Source organism: Anopheles darlingi, chromosome 3 (assembly GCF_943734745.1).
Source record: "Anopheles darlingi chromosome 3, idAnoDarlMG_H_01, whole genome shotgun sequence".
NCBI lineage: Eukaryota > Metazoa > Arthropoda > Insecta > Diptera > Culicidae > Anopheles > Anopheles darlingi.
The window spans coordinates 18,591,307-18,611,466 of NC_064875.1; the positions used below are offsets into that span (position 1 = coordinate 18,591,307).

General features: G+C 48.9%; 1 protein-coding gene across 1 annotated transcript in view; it reads right to left on the reverse strand.

Annotated features, from left to right (window-relative positions):
• The window catches only part of LOC125953462 (cysteine-rich motor neuron 1 protein-like), a 163,560-nt gene that overhangs the window by 126,048 nt on the left and 17,352 nt on the right, over positions 1 to 20,160 (reverse strand). The window contains exon 3 of the mRNA XM_049683071.1: positions 13,667 to 13,794. Coding sequence (XP_049539028.1) covers positions 13,667 to 13,794 — 128 coding nt within the window. The remainder of the gene's footprint in view (positions 1 to 13,666; positions 13,795 to 20,160) is intronic.

Genomic DNA, 20,160 nt, shown 5'->3' on the forward strand with positions numbered 1-20,160 from the left:
GGAGTAACTTCTCTAAACGGAACCAACAAAACAATCCCGTTTGCCGGAGACTCACAATCAATCCAACTTCACACCCCTTTGCTCCTCCCAAATTTCCTCTTCTTTGATTGACATAAAGTGTCCCCGATGGCAATGTACCGGTCGTGGGTTGATTGATATTTTTTTCGGCCAAACAAAGCAAAAAAAAAACCCGGACGGAAAAAAAAAAACCCAAAACACAAAACCAAAAAGCAACGGAGGAAAAGTAAAAAAGGTCAATAGACGAAGCAGCAATTCGTAAGCCGGAATGCTAGACATCCCAGCAACCCTTCATGGCCGGTTCCGGTTAAACAAATCAAGACAACAATCAACAAAAGCTCACCGTTCGTTCGCAGCTTGTTTGTATTTGCTATTTGGAGGATGCCGGAGCGCAAACAATGGATTTTTCTCCACCCCCGGCCGGGTTGGCCGGATGGCCGTCGAGCGTGGTGCGGTGTGTCTAGGGGGCGGTGACAAAATAACGGGATCGATCCATCTGATTCGGTTCGATTTGGCTCGAAATGTCAGTTTTGTTGTTTGGAGAACAAGATGGTGGTAAAATATTTTGAACTTAAATGCAAGGATCTTCGTATTGTGGTTGTTGTGGCAGCGTGTGTGACATCCATAATGGTGGAAGAATTAGCAGGATACGTTGCGAAGTCAATTTTTAATGTCCTGATTCTCACAGGGATCATTCACATTGAACTATTTCTGTTCTTTTTTCTCTGGATATATTTCTTTCTGTCTCTCTTTCTCTCTCTTTCTCTCTTTCTCTCTTTCTCACTTTCTCTCTCTCTCTCTTTCTTCTTTCCTTTATTTTCTTTTTCTTCTTTCTCTCTCTTTTTGCTTTCCATCTTCTATTTAAAAAAAAAGAAGCATCGCAAAATCTGAATCAATCTCCAAAACTGCACTTCGAGCTAGCCCGGAATACCCCTTCCGGAAGGTAGTATTTTCGCCCCAAACATAGACAAAACACCGCATCAAATCACGCTGCTGATGCTCGAACGAACAATTGAACTTGAGAGGAGGGCAAACGATGGTTGTCGTCACAGATTTTCTGTTTTGCGTAAAAGAAAAAACCTAACAGCATGAACCCTGCTGAGTCGGAGCACACGACAGGCACCCCCAACACCCCGGCGATCTGTTGACCCCCCGGAGCACCCCTTTTCACCGAACCGCATCCAAAAATGGCCGAGGCGGGTAAAATGGTTTCGATCTAATGCAAATTTATTGTCCTCCGTGCGCTACTTTTGCAACCAAACCGACCGGTTCCGGTTTTCACTTTTCTCCTTTTTCTTCTTCTATTCCTGGCACTTACCTGGCCGAGGGCGAAGCGTACGCAACCGGACTGGACCGCTGCCAGCGACCGAAAATATGCATACGATGATGGAAAATCACCCAATCATCGAAGGGTTTAAGCCTCGATTTAGCCTCTCTTCCCATTGCGAGAACCCCTTACTCCGCTCACAGCCTGGATGACGATGGACAGGAAGGTTTTCGGTGATTTTCCTCCATCAAGCAACCGGCTTGTCTTTATATCGGACCTTTTTATTGGCCGCATACGCTCCCTCTCTTTATTTCGATGATTTTTAAGAGCCAAGAAATTGGATTGCGTGGGTGGAAATGAGGACAATGAAGCAAATATTCCAAAACCGTAGCTGACCATGCGCCTCCATCGAGCTAGACGTTCATATGAAACTCTCTGTTTCCATCCCTTAATAACGAAACAACGTCATCTCCGGTTGCTGGCAACAAAGTTAAGCAGCGCTCTCTCACTCTTCACTCCCCCTTCATCCTCTCACGGAAGCTGAAATGAAAATCGATTTCTGACAAAAACCCATGCTGACGTCATATTTTAGGTTCAAAAATGGAAAATTACAAAACACCGGGTGTGGAGTTGTGGGATGAAGGGGGCAGTGAGGGGGCAGCTATCTGTCAGGTCCATTTCGGGAATGATGGTACGATGGTGCACGAGATTGACCTAGATCCTTTTTTTTTTTTTTTTTTTTTTTTTTTTTACAAGTGTAGGGCGGGAAACCTTCATAGGCACCTAGGGGAGTACGAGAGTTCCCTTCGGTAGTGTGGGATTTTTACCCACTAAAACCCCCCTTCCAATGCCTTTAGCCCCCTTCGGTAGTACCTTGCGGCATCCTTCAAAGGGGAGGCTGGGCGGTAAACGCCCCATTCAACATCTACTGATGTTCTCGCAAATAGATGTCTCACTGAGATTGCCCCTGGCTTTCTATCCTGGGCAACCGGTCTTCTTTTTGCCACTCGGCAAATAGTTTCCTCATCGCATGGCTGATGAACCTATTCACAGCATCGAAGGCAGCAGGGTTCTGACACATTCGTGTGACAATGTCATCTACCGAAAAGTCATCTCCAATGCTCCTCTTCAGCTCCTCTCTTGTGTCTGCGAACCTTGGGCAGACAACCAGAATGTGCTCTGGAGACTCCACAGTTCCTTGGCAGGCTAGGCAGTACGGTGTCATGGTTCTGTTTATCCGGTGTAGATAATCCCTAAAATAACCGTTTCCTGAGAGGAATTGGGTTAAATAGAAATTAATCTCCCCGTGTTTTCTGGTCACCCATGGACCGATTTCTGGGATTAGGCGATGCGTCCATCGTCCGCTTTTGCCTGCGTCCCATTGACTTTGCCATTTCCGCATTGAATTTTGATGCCCATATCGACTGCCTGGAATGTTTCTTCCAGCGTAGCGCTCGGTATCTTCCATGATCACTAAAGTGATTGGCATCATACCCGATATCACACACACTGCCTCTAGTGAGACGGTGCGGAATGCGCTCGCCACCCTGATCGCTAAGAGCCGGTGCACGCGGTCTAGAATCAGCCTGTTGCTGGGTTTTCTCAGTGCTACACCCCAGACTGGGCTTGCGTACCGTAGTGTAGATGACACTACAGTCGCCAGCAGTCTCTTCTTGGAGCCTGAAAGGCCCCCTGATCTGTGCAGCATGCCAGTGAGAGCATTCAAAGAATTCCTCGCTTTGTTAGCCGCATACTCGAGATGGTGCTTGAAGGTTAGCCTATCATCTAACATCACACCAAGATACTTTATTGCCTTCTGCGGCCGAACCACTAGACCACCAATCGTAACCGATGTCTCTTGGACGTGCTTACTAACAATCAGCATCTCGGTTTTGTTGTGTGCGACAACCAGGCCTCGACCCTTCATCCACCTGCTAACCGCTTCTACCGATCTTTCCACGTTCAATTTCACTTCCTCCAGGGACTGCCCGCAGACCGTCAGGACCATATCATCGGCGAAGCCAACGACCAAAGTCCCAACAGGCAGCCTCAGCCGCAGGACACCATCATACATCACGTTCCAGAGTGTTGGCCCTAGAACGGAGCCTTGTGGTACGCCTGCCGTAAGAGGCACTTCCTGTTGACCTGAATCAGTGTCGTAGATCAGTACTCGATCCTCGAAGTAGCTCCGAAGCATACGGCAAAGGTACTCTGGCACTTTCATGCTGCGCAGCGACCTTGCGATTGCCGTCCAACTGGCGTTGTTGAAGGCGTTCTGTACGTCAATGGTAATGATCGCACAGAATCCTCCACTTTTATTCGCAGTTTCTACCACTGTGCGAATGGCGTCAACAGTTGACCTTCTCTGGCGAAAACCAAACTGTCTACAGGATAGTCCCCGGTTACCCTCCGTGTACGGCGTCAGCCTGTTAAGGATCAGCCGTTCCAGAAGTTTACCCAGAGTGTCTATCAAGCAGATCGGCCTGTACGCCGAAGTGTCTCCAGGATTCTTGCCGGGCTTGGGCAGCAGGATAAGCTTCTGCCGCTTCCAGCAAACGGGAAAGCTACAATCATCCAGACATTTCTGCATTGTTTTCATGATAAGATCGGGACATACCTCTATAGCAGTTTTCAAAGCTATATTCGGGATGCCATCAGGCCCCGGAGCTTTGTTCGGCACCATACGCCTGGCCGCCTGCTGTAGTTCTCCGATCGTTATCTTTGGGCATTCCACTTGCTCCTCTTTGTTGTATGGCATTGAGGGCCACACACATAGCTGGTGTGCTGGAAATAGCTTGCTAACGATTGCTCGAAGTCTCTCAGGGCAAGTTTCTCGTGGAACGCTCGGACCTTTGAGTTTCTTCATAGCTAACCTATATGCTCCTCCCCTCCATAGGTCTAGCTCAGCCTCCCTGTTTAACTTACGAAGGCTCTCTTCCTTGCTAATAGCAATCTGTCTTTTCAGTGCTGACCGTGCAGCCTTATAGACGATTTGCTTCGATACCCTATCTGTTTCCAGCTTGGCACGTTGCATATCTCTCCTGGCATGGAGGCACTCTGCACGAAGATCGCTTAGCTCTTGGGACCACCAGTGAACTTGGCGTTTACCCCTCGAGGCCGTAGTTTTCCTCGGCATTGTAGCATCACATGACCTAGATCCTGTCTAGAATGGCTTTGCATATCCGGCATTTAAGCTCCGGGCATGCTTCTTCCTCCAGGAGTAGTCCGATGTTCCGATAGGCGCCAGTGGGCCAGCGTTCCTCGAAACCAATAAAACATAACAATCTTGCTGTAAAGCCCAATGTTCCCTCCCCCCCCCCCCAAAAAAAAAACTGGATCTGAGGACTTCATCACGAGGGTCCATCGGTGCTGGATGGATTAGTGATGTCCGGATGCCAGCCCGGTTGATCCAGCTTGATATATACCACGAACAACAGCAGATCTAAACCACCTTATCCACCCCCTGCCCCAAGCGAATCCTTAACCTCGTGCCTGTCACACAGCCGTACAAAAAGGGAGGAAAACGGTAGGGGGGAGGAGAACGAGGAGGAGGTTAGAACATATTCCTATTAAACGAGTGGCATGTTTGCCACATTTTACATATTTATGGTCGCTCCGGTACCGCACATTAGGAATTGAAATCGCATCACCACGGACCGGTCCGGACCGGTACCACATTTGGGTGGTTTGGTTGGTTGGTTGGTTGGTTGGTTGGAAGGGGTCCGCATCCCTATTGGGTCAATCCCTTCTGATTTGATTGCGCGCCAGAATGAACATTTAATAAGGCCGGGGCCAAACGGGATCAGCCTTTCGGCCCTTTCGGGATATCGTTTCACCAAATGTGGAAATTGAGCTTTTCCAACCCTCGCAGAAACACACACACACACACACGGGCGCGCATGCAAATGAATATTGGTTGCGAGTGTCGATGGTCGATGGTTTTTTGTCGACTTTGTTTTTGTTCCAGACATTTTATTATTTAGCGACGTCAAATGGACACCCTCCCCCGGCCCTATAACTAATTGTAGAAGGGGGGGGGGGGCGGAGGTACCGTCGGTATGACTAATTGATTAATGCACTTTGATTATTTGCAGTGGAACTCGAGTTTATGGTTACATTTCCATTGGTCAGCCAAAAATCCACCCACCCAATCCAGCGCCGGTTGTCGGTTATGCATTTTCCAATAATTGAACATGAGCTCCGGCATCGGTTTGCCTTTGCGGAGTGGTGTGCTTTGGGAACTCAATTTGGCGAGCTGCGAGTTTCCCTCGAATTGAATTTGTCTTCAGTTCCGCTGCGATCCGATAATCGATTCTCACGCGGACGGGGTGGTAAATCAATTTTAGAATCAATACATAGCAACCGATGTTAAGCAAGGGGAGCGTGGATTTCAAATTTCCCCCCGAGGTGACGCACTGGTTGATGGGTAATCGTATTGGTATTAATGGAGGAACAGCGGCCACACCAATCATTCAACGGCTTATCAAAACCAAACTCACAACTTCACCACTCAACCGTGACACGTGTCCTCATTCCATGGGCACACACATACGCACACCTTCTGCTACCTCCCCCCAAATGGGGTGGGTAAATCTCCCAGGTCACCCCATCATAACCGTAAGCATAACCGTAAAGCACACTTACGGTCGAGCACCGCGAGTCCCTGGCTGGTAGGCGAAGGCCATTGACGCTTCCAGGAAGTCAATTTGTACGCGTGGCTTTGTTTTCAAGCCGTGATGTGAGCGAGAGAAGGGAAGAGGGCCAAAGCAAGAGAAAAAGAGAGCGAACAAAAGGACGGAAAAAGAACGGAAATGGACAAAATGGTCCGCCACACATTAAGCTCTCGAGATGGATCCAGCTCCAGTCCTCACACGCACACGCACACACGCACGCACGCACACGACAGGCAGAAGGTTGGCCGGTGGATCAGGAGACCAGGCTTGCCGGCCAGCCTGCCAACCGCCTGCCTAGCGGCCACGTGCGCTGGATGGAATAAATTTATTTCGAAATCTAATAAATGCCTTCTTTTGGACGAAGCGAGCTGAGGCCTAATAGCTGCTGGTAATGCGGCCTTTCTGCTCCCTCTATTCGCTTTATCTCTCTTTCTCTCTATACAGTGCGCTCCGTCGAAGGATTTCGTACGTACGCACGCACCGTGGATTGAGTGCGCGAAATGGGAAAATATGGTCGCCACGGGGAGAAGGCAAGATTTTTCCAACAAATTTTCAGCGACACCTCTCCTCGCAAAAGCCGAGAGCCGGGTTTTGACGGGAAACCGGGCCATAGAATGGAGTGCCGTGCAGTGCGGCGCGGTGTGGCGTGTGAACTGAAGATTGTGACTTTGGTGAACGGGAGTGTCCAATCCAATAGAGAAGCCTCGGGCACGCCTCTCTCTCTTCCGGATGACGGTTCTTTTCTGCTCTGCTTCGCCGAACGCCGCTATCCGGAACGATATCCTTCTTCTTCTCCTTGACTTCTTGGTACGACGGAACGGAGGAACGGCGATTGAATTCGCGCACTGCCGGGCCGGATGGTCGACATTGACTTTTCAACAGTTTAGTGCCTCCGGCCCGGGGGGGTCGAGCTGATGAAGAAGGTGATGATGGGGAGCCTAAGGAAAGCGCCCGTGGGGATGGACTGGGTTGGAATTTTGATGAAACTTCCAATTGGCCACGCGTGATAGTGTATTGAAGTTGGAGTTCGACCGACGAAAACCGACGCTTCCGTTTGGATCAGGAACATCATCGACACTGCTGTTAAGACGATTCAACCCCCAAGCCTATTGATGACATGATGACGGCATCGGGAATGGGCCATTGCGAATCCGAAAAGTGTGCGCGAGATGTTCGGCCTTGGAATAAATGAAGAAGAATTCCAAGAATTCGATTTAAAAAAAGCCCGGGAGTGGGGCTGATGACGCAGCGCAAGGAACTATCAGCGTGAAGGCAGCAACTCCAGCGAGAAATTGGAAAATTTTTGGCCTCAAGCTCGTGCGGAACGTTTCGTGGAACACGATATCGCGCCGCCACCGCTGCGCGACATAGGCCACTCCGTAGGCCGTTTTTGATTGACATCTTGACACACTTTGGGCGAGGTATGCTGCCAACAGGAGCCGCTTGTCGATGTGATCGATGTAGCATTGAGAGAGCTCCTGTCCTGCTGTTGCTCAAGGTATTTGAGGTTAGTTTTGTAACGATCGACAGGAGAATCTGGGCCATCTGAATTCCTTCTTTACTCTGCCCAACAAATCCTACCAATAATGGCGAGTAATCTTTCGATTTCAACAACGTTTACAGTAATGGGCTTTGGAATCAGCTCGTCCCGGACTTACGTCGGATCTTGCTAGCGAAAAAAAAATGGAATCCAAAAATGCCCCACAAACGCGTCCAAGTCCTGGCAGCGGTGCGCATATTATCATATAAAACACTTCATTTTTCTCGCTCTCTCTCTTGCTCGCAATTCTGCGAAACGTCTGCGTCTGCGGATGGCTTAGGAAGGCTCGTGGACGTGAGGCTCCCTGGTTCTCCGGTGAAGGAATTATTCATGAGCAACAACGTTAAAGTTCAGGTCGCGCGTGTGTGGCTGCCACGCGCTTATCCGTTATCCAACGGGGATGAAGCCAGCCAGCTTTAAGCAGGCTTCCATCATTCCTTCGCGGAACGAGGCGCTGGCGCAAGCGGCTGCGGAGCTTTGGGATGGTTTGAGCCCGGTCTGCCCGGAGATCTCACTCTTCGTTCCGAGTCGTAATTCCGAGAAAATGGAAATGATTGGAATAATGGGAGAGCCAGAATGATGCGGTGCTTTCTGGGTTGAAATGCATCGTTTTCCACTTATCGCGGGAAAGGCGTTGCCGCTGCCGGGAAATGCCATTGCCAACACCTACGGGAACAGCAAGCGTGAATCAAGAGAATCCTATCAGAAGTGTTACTATGTATCGATTAGTTAGAAATAGTAAAGTTCAGACCGCGGGTATGGGGGTTTGAATTGAGGTATCAACTGCATTCAAGATCTTGGTGCAACACTGCACAGTAGAGGAGCATCGCATCGAAATCGAATAATCTATTCACTGGAATAAATGGTAGGTGTGGCGGGAAAAATATGTGATTTCAGAGAATACCTTTATCATCATAAAGGATACTGAGTTTGTATAGACTACACTCTTATGCTTCGAATTGAACGAACCAAGTCTAGGAGTACCTGCATCGCATAGAATACAGTAATCTCCCCCAGGCTCACACGGTGAAGGTCTCAATCCATGTGGAAACAATTCGAATACCATCGAAACCATTGGCACGATTGGTATTCATCTCGAAGACGATGCCATTTCACTTCTCATAATATACGTTCCCACCATCGTCTACTGGGATGACATTCTTTCCACCGAGCGTACCGCTCGGTGCCCGAATACCAGCTGTCACCGGCAGTCAAAATCTGTCGTAGCAGCATATGCAGCAGCACACGCGATCTGTCATCTCTATCTCATCCATCAAGCATCCTTCGTTGCGTGACAAATTATTTAAACCGTATGCCAGTGACGGTCGCCGGTCCACACCGTTGTCATTCCTAGGAGCCATCATGTGCGGGTGTGTGTGTGTGTATATCAATGCACGATAATGGAACTCTGTGATTCATGCAACCAAACTCCGTAGAAGAAATTGGTTTTCTGTGTTTTGAAGCAGAATAAAGAGGAGCCTTTCACAAATAGAACAGCTTGAATGTTGCTTTATCCCCAGCACAGACGTTCTACTGAAGACCGTCCACCGCCGTGATGGTTGTTTGCGAAACTTTGAAACTAATTCGTATTTGCTTAAACGGTATACCTCACCACAGCATGGAAAACCTAACCTCAACAGTTTCTCGATTGCGTTCTCGTTGCGTTGACCGACGGATGCGTCTCCGTCCGCCATTTTTGTGGCAAGAGCGTAATGCACGGGAACATATGATTATGAATTGGCCTTTGGGCAGATTTCATTTTCACAACGCTCCGCATCCACCCCTTCCCCGTTTTGCCGTTTGCTGTGGCTTTGTACGTCACGGGGGGCCGTAGGTCATGTGCAGCTTGAGCACAAGAGAGGCACTTCACAGCGGTGACCACAGAAATCCAATTTCGACTTCTGTCGCTTGCACCGTCGCCGTACCGTTGGCCGTTCCGTACTCTGTAGCCTTGTTGCTCGTGGACGCTCTCGCAGACACACACAAAGAGAGAGGCAGAAGAGATAGAAAGTGACCAATTTTCTCAAGCGTCTATCATGCAGCACCGAGCCCGAGGTACCGGTGCCTCGAAGGAACCATTCGTCTACCTACACCACGGAGCGTTGGTTGGTTGGATGGAGAAGAAAAAAAACGTTGAAAATCTGAAGTCGGAACTACCACCAGAGCGCTGAGCGTCGCTTCTATCCGTGGCGTAGTGAACATAGGCATCCACCTGAAGTGCTGAAGTTCCCAGGAAACCATGCCAGCAGCAGCCTGCAACGAATGGACCAAAGAACTGGCCAAACGAACGAACGAACGAAAACGAACGAATGAGAATTGGGACGCAAAAACTCGCAGCAGCCCTTCTCGGCAAGTTGTTTCCAGTGGCCGTGGGTAACGGTACCAGAGTATCCTGGGTACTCCACTGCACAAGGTATCCAATACCTTCAATTTATGAACGATGAGACTGATTTGGGATCGACAATTTGGGAGCTGGAGGTCGCAATCCGGTCGCAAAAAAGCAAAGGATCCCGGGCATCGGTCGACTCACTTGAAAGGATCACTTGCCAGACACAGATTCCGGGGATTCCGAGAATCCAACTACCAGTCCTGCACTCCCGAAGTTCACCGAAGAAGGTGCAGGAAGGAGGCAAACGTAATTTGGAAACGAAAGAGAAAGAGAGCGTCAGTGGATGGTTCGTTTGCATCTTCTCCCACTTTTTTTTTTTTGGCTAGTACCACTGTAGCCGTTGTAACCAGTGGTAACAATGAGACGACTACTGGGACTGGGAGATGTACCCTTAAGTACCGTAGCAAACACAGTCACCGTCACCGTGTGGGAGAGATGGGATGGGAATGTCCGCTTAACAGCCACCGGCACACATACACGTAGATATGGGTTAATCTATCCTGAAAGGTGAAACCACACCAAGCACGGATGGACGGACGGACGGACGGACCGTACCGGACAACAGCTACCCTCTTCAGGACCATCTATCCTACGAGGTAAGGTCGTCTGGTACCATGAACCCAGGACCTTCACCTTCCCAGTCCAGTCTGTAATAAATAAAACCCAGCGCACGGTCCAGCTTCCGGAACCAGTGCCGGGGCATCCCAGGACAACCGAGCAATGAACTATAATAAAGGTTCTAGCGAGGTCCGCTTCGAGGTTCCACCCTTGGTCGGTGCGTTTCAAGTGTGGAACTTGGAGAACGAGGGCCACAAAAGAAGAGGCACCCGGAACAACAACGAACCTCCCTTGGGCGGCGGGCCTGGACCTGGGTTGTGGAGTGTAAACTGAGAAGATAATTTGCAACAGTCATCCTCAGACCGTTGCGCCACGGGTGCAGGCCACGCAGGCGAGGAGCAGCCGAGATTTATACGCGATCCTTGTGTTCCATGTCCTCTTGCTGCATGTTGTTGTCCCCCGGCGGTAGCCCCCGGAGGTGGTTGGTTGAGATTTGTTTGCATGCCATTACCCGGTGGCCACCAGGCCAGAGTGTGGAATGCTTCTCTCGCATAGCGCTACCATGGTTCGTAATTTATAACCCTCCCATCACCATCATCATCATCAGCAACCAGAGAGTGCGAGAGAGAGAGAGAGAGAGAGAGAGAGTGCACACCACATAACCTCAAACAATCGCACACGGTTACTTTGATTAGCTTCGACACGCGTCACCTCAAGCGAATGTCACTTGAATATGGCGCCAAGTGACAGCTGCTGTCAAACGTAGTAGACAAGGCACAGCACGATGATGATCAAATTACTTGTCGTCATTGGCCAGGGCGTACGCCAGGGCACCAACCAAGGGGCAGTGAAAATCTGGTTGGGGCGTCACCGTCCGTAACTGATTATTAATAAACTGTCGACCGTCAACCGGCTACCGACTGGTGGTGACCACCAGACCATTCCCTGACGGTCGACCAGCGACCGGGCGGCCAGGAATTACTTTCGAACAGATTTAATTTCATTTTAATTAAATCCACCACCACCACCACCACCACTACCACTACCATTGCGTTACTTCACCGTTCATGCTGGATCGCTGGTTGGCTGTCTACAGTAGCGCCCAGCGTCGTGTGCCCATGGAAACGATCTCCTGCGCAGCACCACGTGGGAAGTGGAAGCTTCCGGCAGTGGCGGGCGGGCGGGCGGGCGGGCAGGCGGGCCCCTCCAAGCGAAGCTAATATTGACTTTACCGATGTTTGCGCTCGTCTGCTATCGCTATGTTTTCCTTTCACTTTTTCAGGATTCTCTTTTTTTACTGCTACTGCTACTGCTGCTGCTGCTACTGGTGTTGTTGTTGATCTTCAACAGTCTTCCGGTGCTGGGCTTCCGGTGCGAGTGTGTTGGTGTGCCGGCGGGCATTTCGTAAACTGTGTGCTACACATTACCGGAGCGTGTCTGGCCGGCAATCGTCAGACGCTATGATGGCGTTGCCGACTGTCAACTCGTTGTTCAACTCGATTCTCTGCTCTGCTGTTCTGAAGTTGGTTCCCGCTTCAACTGTCATTTGAGTGTCATTCTGGGGCCGGGGGTTTGGGTTTAAATTTGTTTTCAAAAACGCGAACATTCCTTAAATCCTTGCCAGTTGTGGATTTCTCTCTCGCTCCCCGCGGTATAATGACTTCCTCGGATGCACCGGGGCGTAACCGAGCGCCACTGATTTCAAGCAGTTCCTCGCAACGGTTTGCCGAGTGCTGCACGGTCCGTTTGCGAAGAGAAGAAGTACTCCTGCTGCTGCTACTGCTGCCTGTCCGGGGGGCCTTGGCTACATATTTTTAAATGAGGAAATATTTATTCAACAAACATCAAACTTGCTGCAAAGCCCAGCCTCGCTCGCTCGCTCGCTCGCCAGAGCTGCTGTTGACCATCCCTTGTGCTTCCGCTTCCGAGGCAGCAGCAGCAGCAGCGAGAGGTTGCCACTGGATTCCATCTTCAGGGGATTAACCAGGGTAATCGTGTTTGCTTTGCGCCGTGCACGATTCGGACGAATCTTTATCCTTCCGCTTCCGGTGGTTTTCCACAGCCCTTCGGAGCCTTCACTTGACCATCGCCCGAGCACGGAGAAAGTAGAACTCGACTCGCTCCCTTAATTTCCGTCCACGGGGTTTTCCTGCAATTTTCTGACCCGTTTCGTCGGAATTTTGCGATAGTTTTGGTTGATCGTTCGTTGAAAGCAAAATTTGCGCTAAACGCTAAAGGGGCAACAATAGTTTCGTAGCAAAGCTTGCTTGGATGCGACCATATTGCAATAATGTTCCACCGGAATGTGTCATGGGTCTCTGACAGGGTGTCTGATCTGTCATTCATATTTCAAAGCGTAATTTAATATATCAATTTCGATCGCGCCGGTGATTGGATTAAGCTGTAATTATTGAAATGATTGGTTCCATTTGACGGCAGGCAGCAGCAGTCCATCTGAGGTGCGTGCGTGTGTGCGCCAGATAGGGCTTTTCATAATGTTGGGCCACTGCATGTCAAGCGGAGATTGCTGTAAACACTCATCAATGTAATTTATTGATTGCGCATCAACAGCATGCGTGTGTGTGTGTGTGTGTGTGTGTGTGTGTGTGTGTGTGTGTGTGTGTGTGTGTGTGTGTGTGTGTGTGTGTGTGTGTGTGTGTGTGTGTGTGTGTGTGTGTGTGCCTGGTTTGGCACGTGTTTAATGACGAGTTGCTGGTCATCCCGGGATGCTCCTTTTTCCTGTGATTTTCCATCTAGATCCATCCTTTCATCAAACACTCGATGACGAACAATTTATGACATTTAAATGGCCGCCAGATAATCGACATTGGTGCCCTTCCTCACACCCTCCTCCCACACACCTCTATAATCACAAATCATGTACCACTTGAACCCCCCTAACCGATCACATCGATTGATGGCTTTTGGCAACCGTCATCATCATCATCACCAGCGAAAAGGTGACCGGCGCCGGGCATCATCAGTCAGCTTGACCACCGCTTGACGCGGCCATTCATTGCCACAATGATGTGGCAGCAAAAAAACGGGGCAAAAATCAAACGACCACCCCTCGCTTTAGGGTGGGGGAGAGAGGGTGTTGCAGCGAACGGAAAAACATCAACCCGGACCCCGGCGAATGACAAAAAGCTGGCATCGCCTGCAGGCGATGTTGGTGGTAACTGACCAACCCCCCCCCCCTGTTCTGTTGAACTACTACTTACCCATGCAGACGCCGGAACCACCGACCGGTGGCTTGGAAACGCAGCTAAGCGGTGGTTCGCAGGTCCCGGAAAAGCCACCGGGGCCACCGCACGCCTCACCGACCGTCCTGGCACACACTTTGCAGCACCTGTTCCCCGGGAAGCAGGGAGCAAAAAAGAGAAAGAGAAAAAACAGAGAAAGAGAAAGCATTAGTTCTGGAGAGCGAGAGTTAGTGGTTAGGAAAAACTGCAGGAAAACCTTTTGCGCGTAATACGGGAGCAAAACCGTCGAAGCGGAGGGGATCCGTAGTGTACCGACCGTTAGTTGCAAAATAATTCATCCAACAATGGACCCCGTCGAGTGGCGATTATGCGCGAAAGGATATAAAATTTAACAATCAACCTCCAGGCCACCCCTACCATCGTCGTCAGTCAGTCCGCGCTGACGCAACGCTTTTTATGGTTATGTTGACGGTGGAAGCGATGATTGCCGATGTGAGGGGAAAGCGAACGTTCTGTAAAACAACTTTCCCACAGTTTAGTGAAGAGGAGTTTATTTTTTTCTCGCAGTGTTTTGTTTGTTTTTTTCTCTCTGCTATGCCCGGCACAACACAACACGATTGAGCGGCAAGCTCGTGGGGGAAAGGGATGAGGGATACCGTGCATCACCATCAGCAAACCGGTCACCACGGTGGGAGGCGATGGCGTAATGAGTCTCATTCGATGCACAGGTGAACACTTTATGGCGAATATGGGAAAAGTTTGTTCGTTCGCCAATGCGCCAATACTACGTGTGCATCGGTGTGTGTGTGTGTGTGTGTGTTAATGCGCGGAATGGAGTGCTAATTGTACTGGGCTAGGTATGGGCTGTTGGGAGGGAGAGTATATACGTAGAGCAATTTGTGTTCCAACAGAAAAAAACGGGCCATGTTAAGCAGAATTATCTGTAGCAGTGCAGCCATTTTTGTGTGTCTTGTTCTGGTCCTACTGTGGTACCATTGTTGGAAAGCAGTTCATTTTCATATTACACTGTGTATGTAGCAAGAGCATTACGTGGTTTTATTGACTTGTGAAAAAACTCTACGAAGAGGAGGGAGCTTAATTTATTTTTAACATTTTTCCTTGAATGCTGAACCTTCCACGAGTACTTTGTAAAATACTTGGATTAATCGAAGGAAAAGTATTTATTTTTTTTTTAATATGTGCCTCAGACTCGTTTCCCAAAATCTATGTTTTCAAAGTCGCATAAAAACAGCTGGATCGATCGATTTAAACATTTAAACATTTTAGTTGTACACTACTTTTTAAAATAATTATATAACGCTCAGTTATTTTCAGCATAATCGTAAAAAGCAAAACTTTCGGAATTTTAAAGAGCTATCTTGAATAGAAAAACAGCCAATTTCGAAAACTCCGAGGACTGTGGATAAAGTTATTGTAACGTAAAGCTAACAAAAGAACATTAAAATGTTTCTTTTCGTTGATCCAGCAAAAAACAACGATGAGCATGAAATTGAAATACATTTTTGGAGACACGTCTCTTTAAATGTGATGCCATAGACGTAGTTTTTAACAAATCTTCCCTGAAACACGACAAACAGTTGTAGTTTATTATAGAATTTACATAGTATTGTGGATAGTTTTCTATCGTATCGATATGTCTAGTAAATCGAATCAACCAACCAAATCAAATCAAACAATTTCAAATGATGTGGATTCAACACATAAGTTAAAAATTCAACACAAACAGTATGATATCTGTAAGTTAAGTTGTTGGTAGAGTTAGCAAACTAAAACAGATAGCATAGAACTAGTTTCCTGTTAAAATGTAGCCTTGGCAAGACACTACACATCGAAAACATTCAATGCTTGAACCCTCATTACACAACCCATCCACAAAACAATTTAAAGTAGACTCTGAATTCTGGGTAAAGCCAGCCCTCTGACCTTCTAGACATTTTCCAAAAAGTCCTCCATAAATGACCGCCCTGAACCTCGATCTCTAACACCTGCTAAGCTTAATGTTGCACGATAAGTTTTTAATCATCTAACATCGCTTCATCGTAACCGTTCCTCGACTTCGGCACCTCCTAATGTACGCTCCCCGAAACCCAAATCTAACAGCTACATGAACGCTAGACCCTTTTCACACGCTTTAATGGCTTCACTTCAGTTCTACGGCACCAACCGAGCGACCGAGCACACCAGATACAATTTTCCTGGTGTTTCCTTCCCAACAAACACCATAATCGACTCCGTGCGAGGTTTAGTCAACCGTCTCTGCATCCGGCACTCACTATAGTCTATTGGCTTCAGTAGCTCGGGACACTCCTTTCCTAACCCTCGCAATAAAACAATTCCTCGCCCAACTAGTAGTCCAACTAATAGTGGCAGCCCGGGCTGCTACCTCGATTTACCCGACAAATGGTCAAGCAATTGCCAGCTTGCCGAAAACTCCCAGTCCCAGTGTCCTAGCAGCGCATGCATGGCGTGAACTCGGGACGTAGCCGGTGCCATGAAGCTGTCTAGCTTTGGAGTTTTTTTCCTATTCGGGACTCACCAGAGGGAGAGAGAGAGAGAGCAAAAAAAAGCGGATTCGGCGTGAAAGTTGAAGGCTTTGACAGACACCAAAAAACGAGGCGAAAGCACTTCAATGATGATCCCTCCATTTCGACGACGACGACGGGATCTGGGAACCAGGCAGCTCCTCTCACGCTTCGCAAACTTCCAGTTTTTCCCCCGATGCCCCGATGGAGCCGCGTGTTGAAAAGTTCAGACTTTTTCTACCAAACAGTCGACGCCTTCTTCGTCTCGAAACTCTGAAGCTGACCAAAGAGCTGAGCAGAGCAGAGCAGAGCAGCAGCGGCGTGGGGAAAAAATGGCGAGAGTTTTACTATCAGCAAATAATCAGCACACTTTCTACGTTCCACCGACCGACGGACTACACCCCCTTACCCCTCAACAATACCACGTGGGACCAACCAACGAAGAACTCATAGTTCAACCCTCGACAACCCACCGCCCCCGTGGTGAGGGGTGAGTTAGGTTCGGTCTTCAAGTCCGCTTCCATTCCGTTGAATATTCATCGTTCGTGTCGTGATTTTGCCGTCGACCGTAACCTCCCACATACACACACACACACACACACACACATACGCGCGCACGGTTGCCCACGATCCTAATGCAAATGAAAAAAAAACGGGGGAAAAACTTTCAACCCCACCAACCTCGGCGAAAGGGTCCTATGGGTCTATGGAAGGAAGGAGAAGGTGACGGAGAACCTGACGAACTTTGAACCTTCGTCCACCCCCCAGGTGGATTGAATCACAGGTACAGGTAAAGTTGTTGGCTACGAGAAATACACACAGAGAAGGAGAGAGAGAGAGAGAGAGAGAAAAAACACCTGAAATGGCCAGCAAAACATTTGTTGGACACCAAACTGTGCCACCCCCGGGCCCCCGAGGGGACCTCGTCATCCCTTAGAAGTCTGCCTTAATCGTTACACCACGAACGGAACTCCTCGCATGCAAATGAAACTCACCTCAACCCAGCCAGCCAGCATTTAGCTCCCCCGCCAGTTGGGAGGACGAGTTTTCTAATTCCTTTAGCCAGCCAGGGGACAGGCCAGGCGCGAGAGGTGTAAAGTGTTTCGGATTTAGAAGGTTTCTCCAAAGAATTTCCCCAAAAGCAGTCCGTGTACGGGCCTTAAGGGGTCGACTAAGAAGCTTGCTAAGGCGGCTTTTCGTGTAAAATAGTAAAGAACTTCTCCAGTGCGAGCAGCAGGGCGTGAGAAGTGGCCATTTTGGATTCATGCTCGAAACCATTTGCCAGCCCCGGCTGCACGGGGGCTTTGGGGGTTTTTATTTCGGGCTAATGAGGCAGCCCTTTTGCGCCATTTTTTAGCAACGGCCACCACCGGCGAGAGGTCTCACCATTTCCGTTAGGTTCTTGATGGGAGTTCCCGGGTAGAGAGGGATAATTAGCGTACGGCTCAGGTAGCGCCGGAATGGATGGAAGGAATCGATTCGTGGTCGTGGTCTCACGATGGAAACCTCTCCGTTTCGGTGCTCGTTGGTTTTGATTTTGGGCCGAAAATGGTCGCTTCACACGCCACGGTACCATAAATTAACGTTCAAGGATTTGAGGCAGGCACACGGCATTGGCATAGCACTGGCGCTGGAGTCCGACAGGGGCGGTGTTAATTGCACTATTTGGAAGATATAAATTTGAGCAGCTCGACTCGACCGACGTCACGAGTGCGGCCACCGAAGGCCAAGGCAAGAACCTGGTTTACGCTTCGGCCACCTTCAATGACTTGGGGATAAGGACGCCTTCCTGGGGTGGAGGAAGGCAGCGATAAAGCGACTAATTTATGGCTTGTAGTTCACATCGATACACATGCCCGCTTCGGAATGGAGAAGGAGCAACTGGGAGTCGGCTGGCTGGCTGGCTGTGACATTTATGAGTACTTCAGCGGGGTCATTACGGTGGGCGGGTGCCCCCGCGAGTTGGCCCTGTATTTTCACGTCATTTGTTGGTCACGGGCATTCAGGAATTCGGGTTCGGGTTCGGGTAATTTGGTGGTACCAATTCGTGGGACCGCGCGGGAATGCGCAAATGGCCGTGGAATCGCAATGAGCGCGCGCTCAATTGGGTTTAGTGATGGGTTTATGTATTTAATTATGAAATCAATATCATGAACCTGCACCAGCAATATTAATGCTCGGTAGCAATCTTTAAGTTTATGGGAAGAGTTCAGCATGCTGTTGTATTGATTTTTTATGTCTGTGTTTGTTTATGCTACATCGTCACAAAACACCGACGGAACGTTTTCGTTGCGATAACGGGAAAAGAGCTATTTTCGTTTCTCTGTGACTGAAGCCTTTCTACAAACATTAATTTTTTTTATATGAACTTTTCATTGCGGTACGAGAATGTCAATTTTTTTCACGAACAATGTTCATGTCTGTAGAAACACTGCAAATTATGCTTCGGCCATAAGTTGCTGGCTTTAGAGAAGTATAGCAATAAATTGTTTTTAATAATTTAGATTGAGAGAATATTACTAGTAGGGCATACAGTGAATAGATAGATTACTAAGGTAGTTTTAATACAAATCAGTAACATAAGAATTGAACCTCGCAACATAAACAGATCTATGGATTCCAGCACCGCGTAGTAGGCGACATGTTCCTAAGATATTACCCAACCGTCACATTATCCTGAGACAACAATGCTTGTCAGGCTGACAGTTTTTTGCTTGCCAGTCTTGGAGAATCGCAGTCCAACATCAAATTATAGTTAAAGTCGATCGCTTTAATACTTCTACTCTCGTTACTTCGCTCCTTAAGGCACCATGGACTTAAAGCCCAACATGGTTTGGTGCCTTTTCTCTCGTCTTCCTACACTCCCCAGCCAAACATTCGCTTCTACGAAGTGAAATCATTCGAAGCACCCACAACCAGATGGTTTCCCTCTACCAGGGACTGTTTCTCTCGTTAGCATCTCGACGATTTTCCGCGTATTTCCTTCACCATCAACCATCATTTACCGTGTGATGTTCAAACCACGCATCCGTCGCAAAAAGAAAAATGTCCATTTCCAAGAAGTACGTCACCGGACGACATGCCCCCCAAAAATACTGAGAGGCATAATCCACGTGCGAGAGTTCTGGCCATAAATTGGAACAGACGGGGCGCGTCCCGGGGGCCACGCGAACTCGATAAATAAACGCTATGCGCAACATGTCATATGACGGCCCCCGGGAGCTGACCCTAAGATGGTTACTGGCTATGCTGTTGCTGCTGCTGCTGCTGCTGCTCCTGCTACTGACGGGGGCCATTCGAGGACCGCGAAGTAAAAGTTGCGGCTCATATTATGCTAATTCGGTTCGGTTCCACCATCGGAAGGACCGCGAAGTTTCTGGGAAAAGATTTTGGCCTCACCCTTAGGCTTAGGACTGATAAGAAACTCGCTCAGAAAGTCAGAAAGATAAGAAGTCGCCCAAGGAAGAAAGTTCCCGTCACACACACGTACACAAAGTACCGATATCCGTGGTTACGTTGTGATCAGTAAGCCGAATCGCCCTTGGCATATTGGGCTCACTAGCAGCAACAGCAGCAGCAGTAGGAGGAATCCGGCGAACAAACTTGTAAACGATTTGGCGTCCGAGCGTCCGGTTGGTCCAAAAACTGAAGCACGGAACCCGGGCAGCGTCATGCGTCAGCAACATTAGCATCATCGTTCAGCTTCCCGTTCCCTTCGTTCCTCACTCCGAAGAGTCGCTTTTTGTGCCAAACTTTTTCCTTCCCCTAAAAACCGAATGCTGCCTAGCCACATCTATGTGAGTGTGTGTGTGTGTGTGTGTGCGTGCTCGTGTTTCGGTTTGTGTGTTTGAAGAGGAGAGAGAGAGTATGCTGTTGGTTTTTGGGCTAGCAAACATTGAAACCGTAACGGTAGCGTTACCAGCAGTGACTTGGCCAAGTCGCTTTCATTCCCGTTTTGGCTTCGGCCAA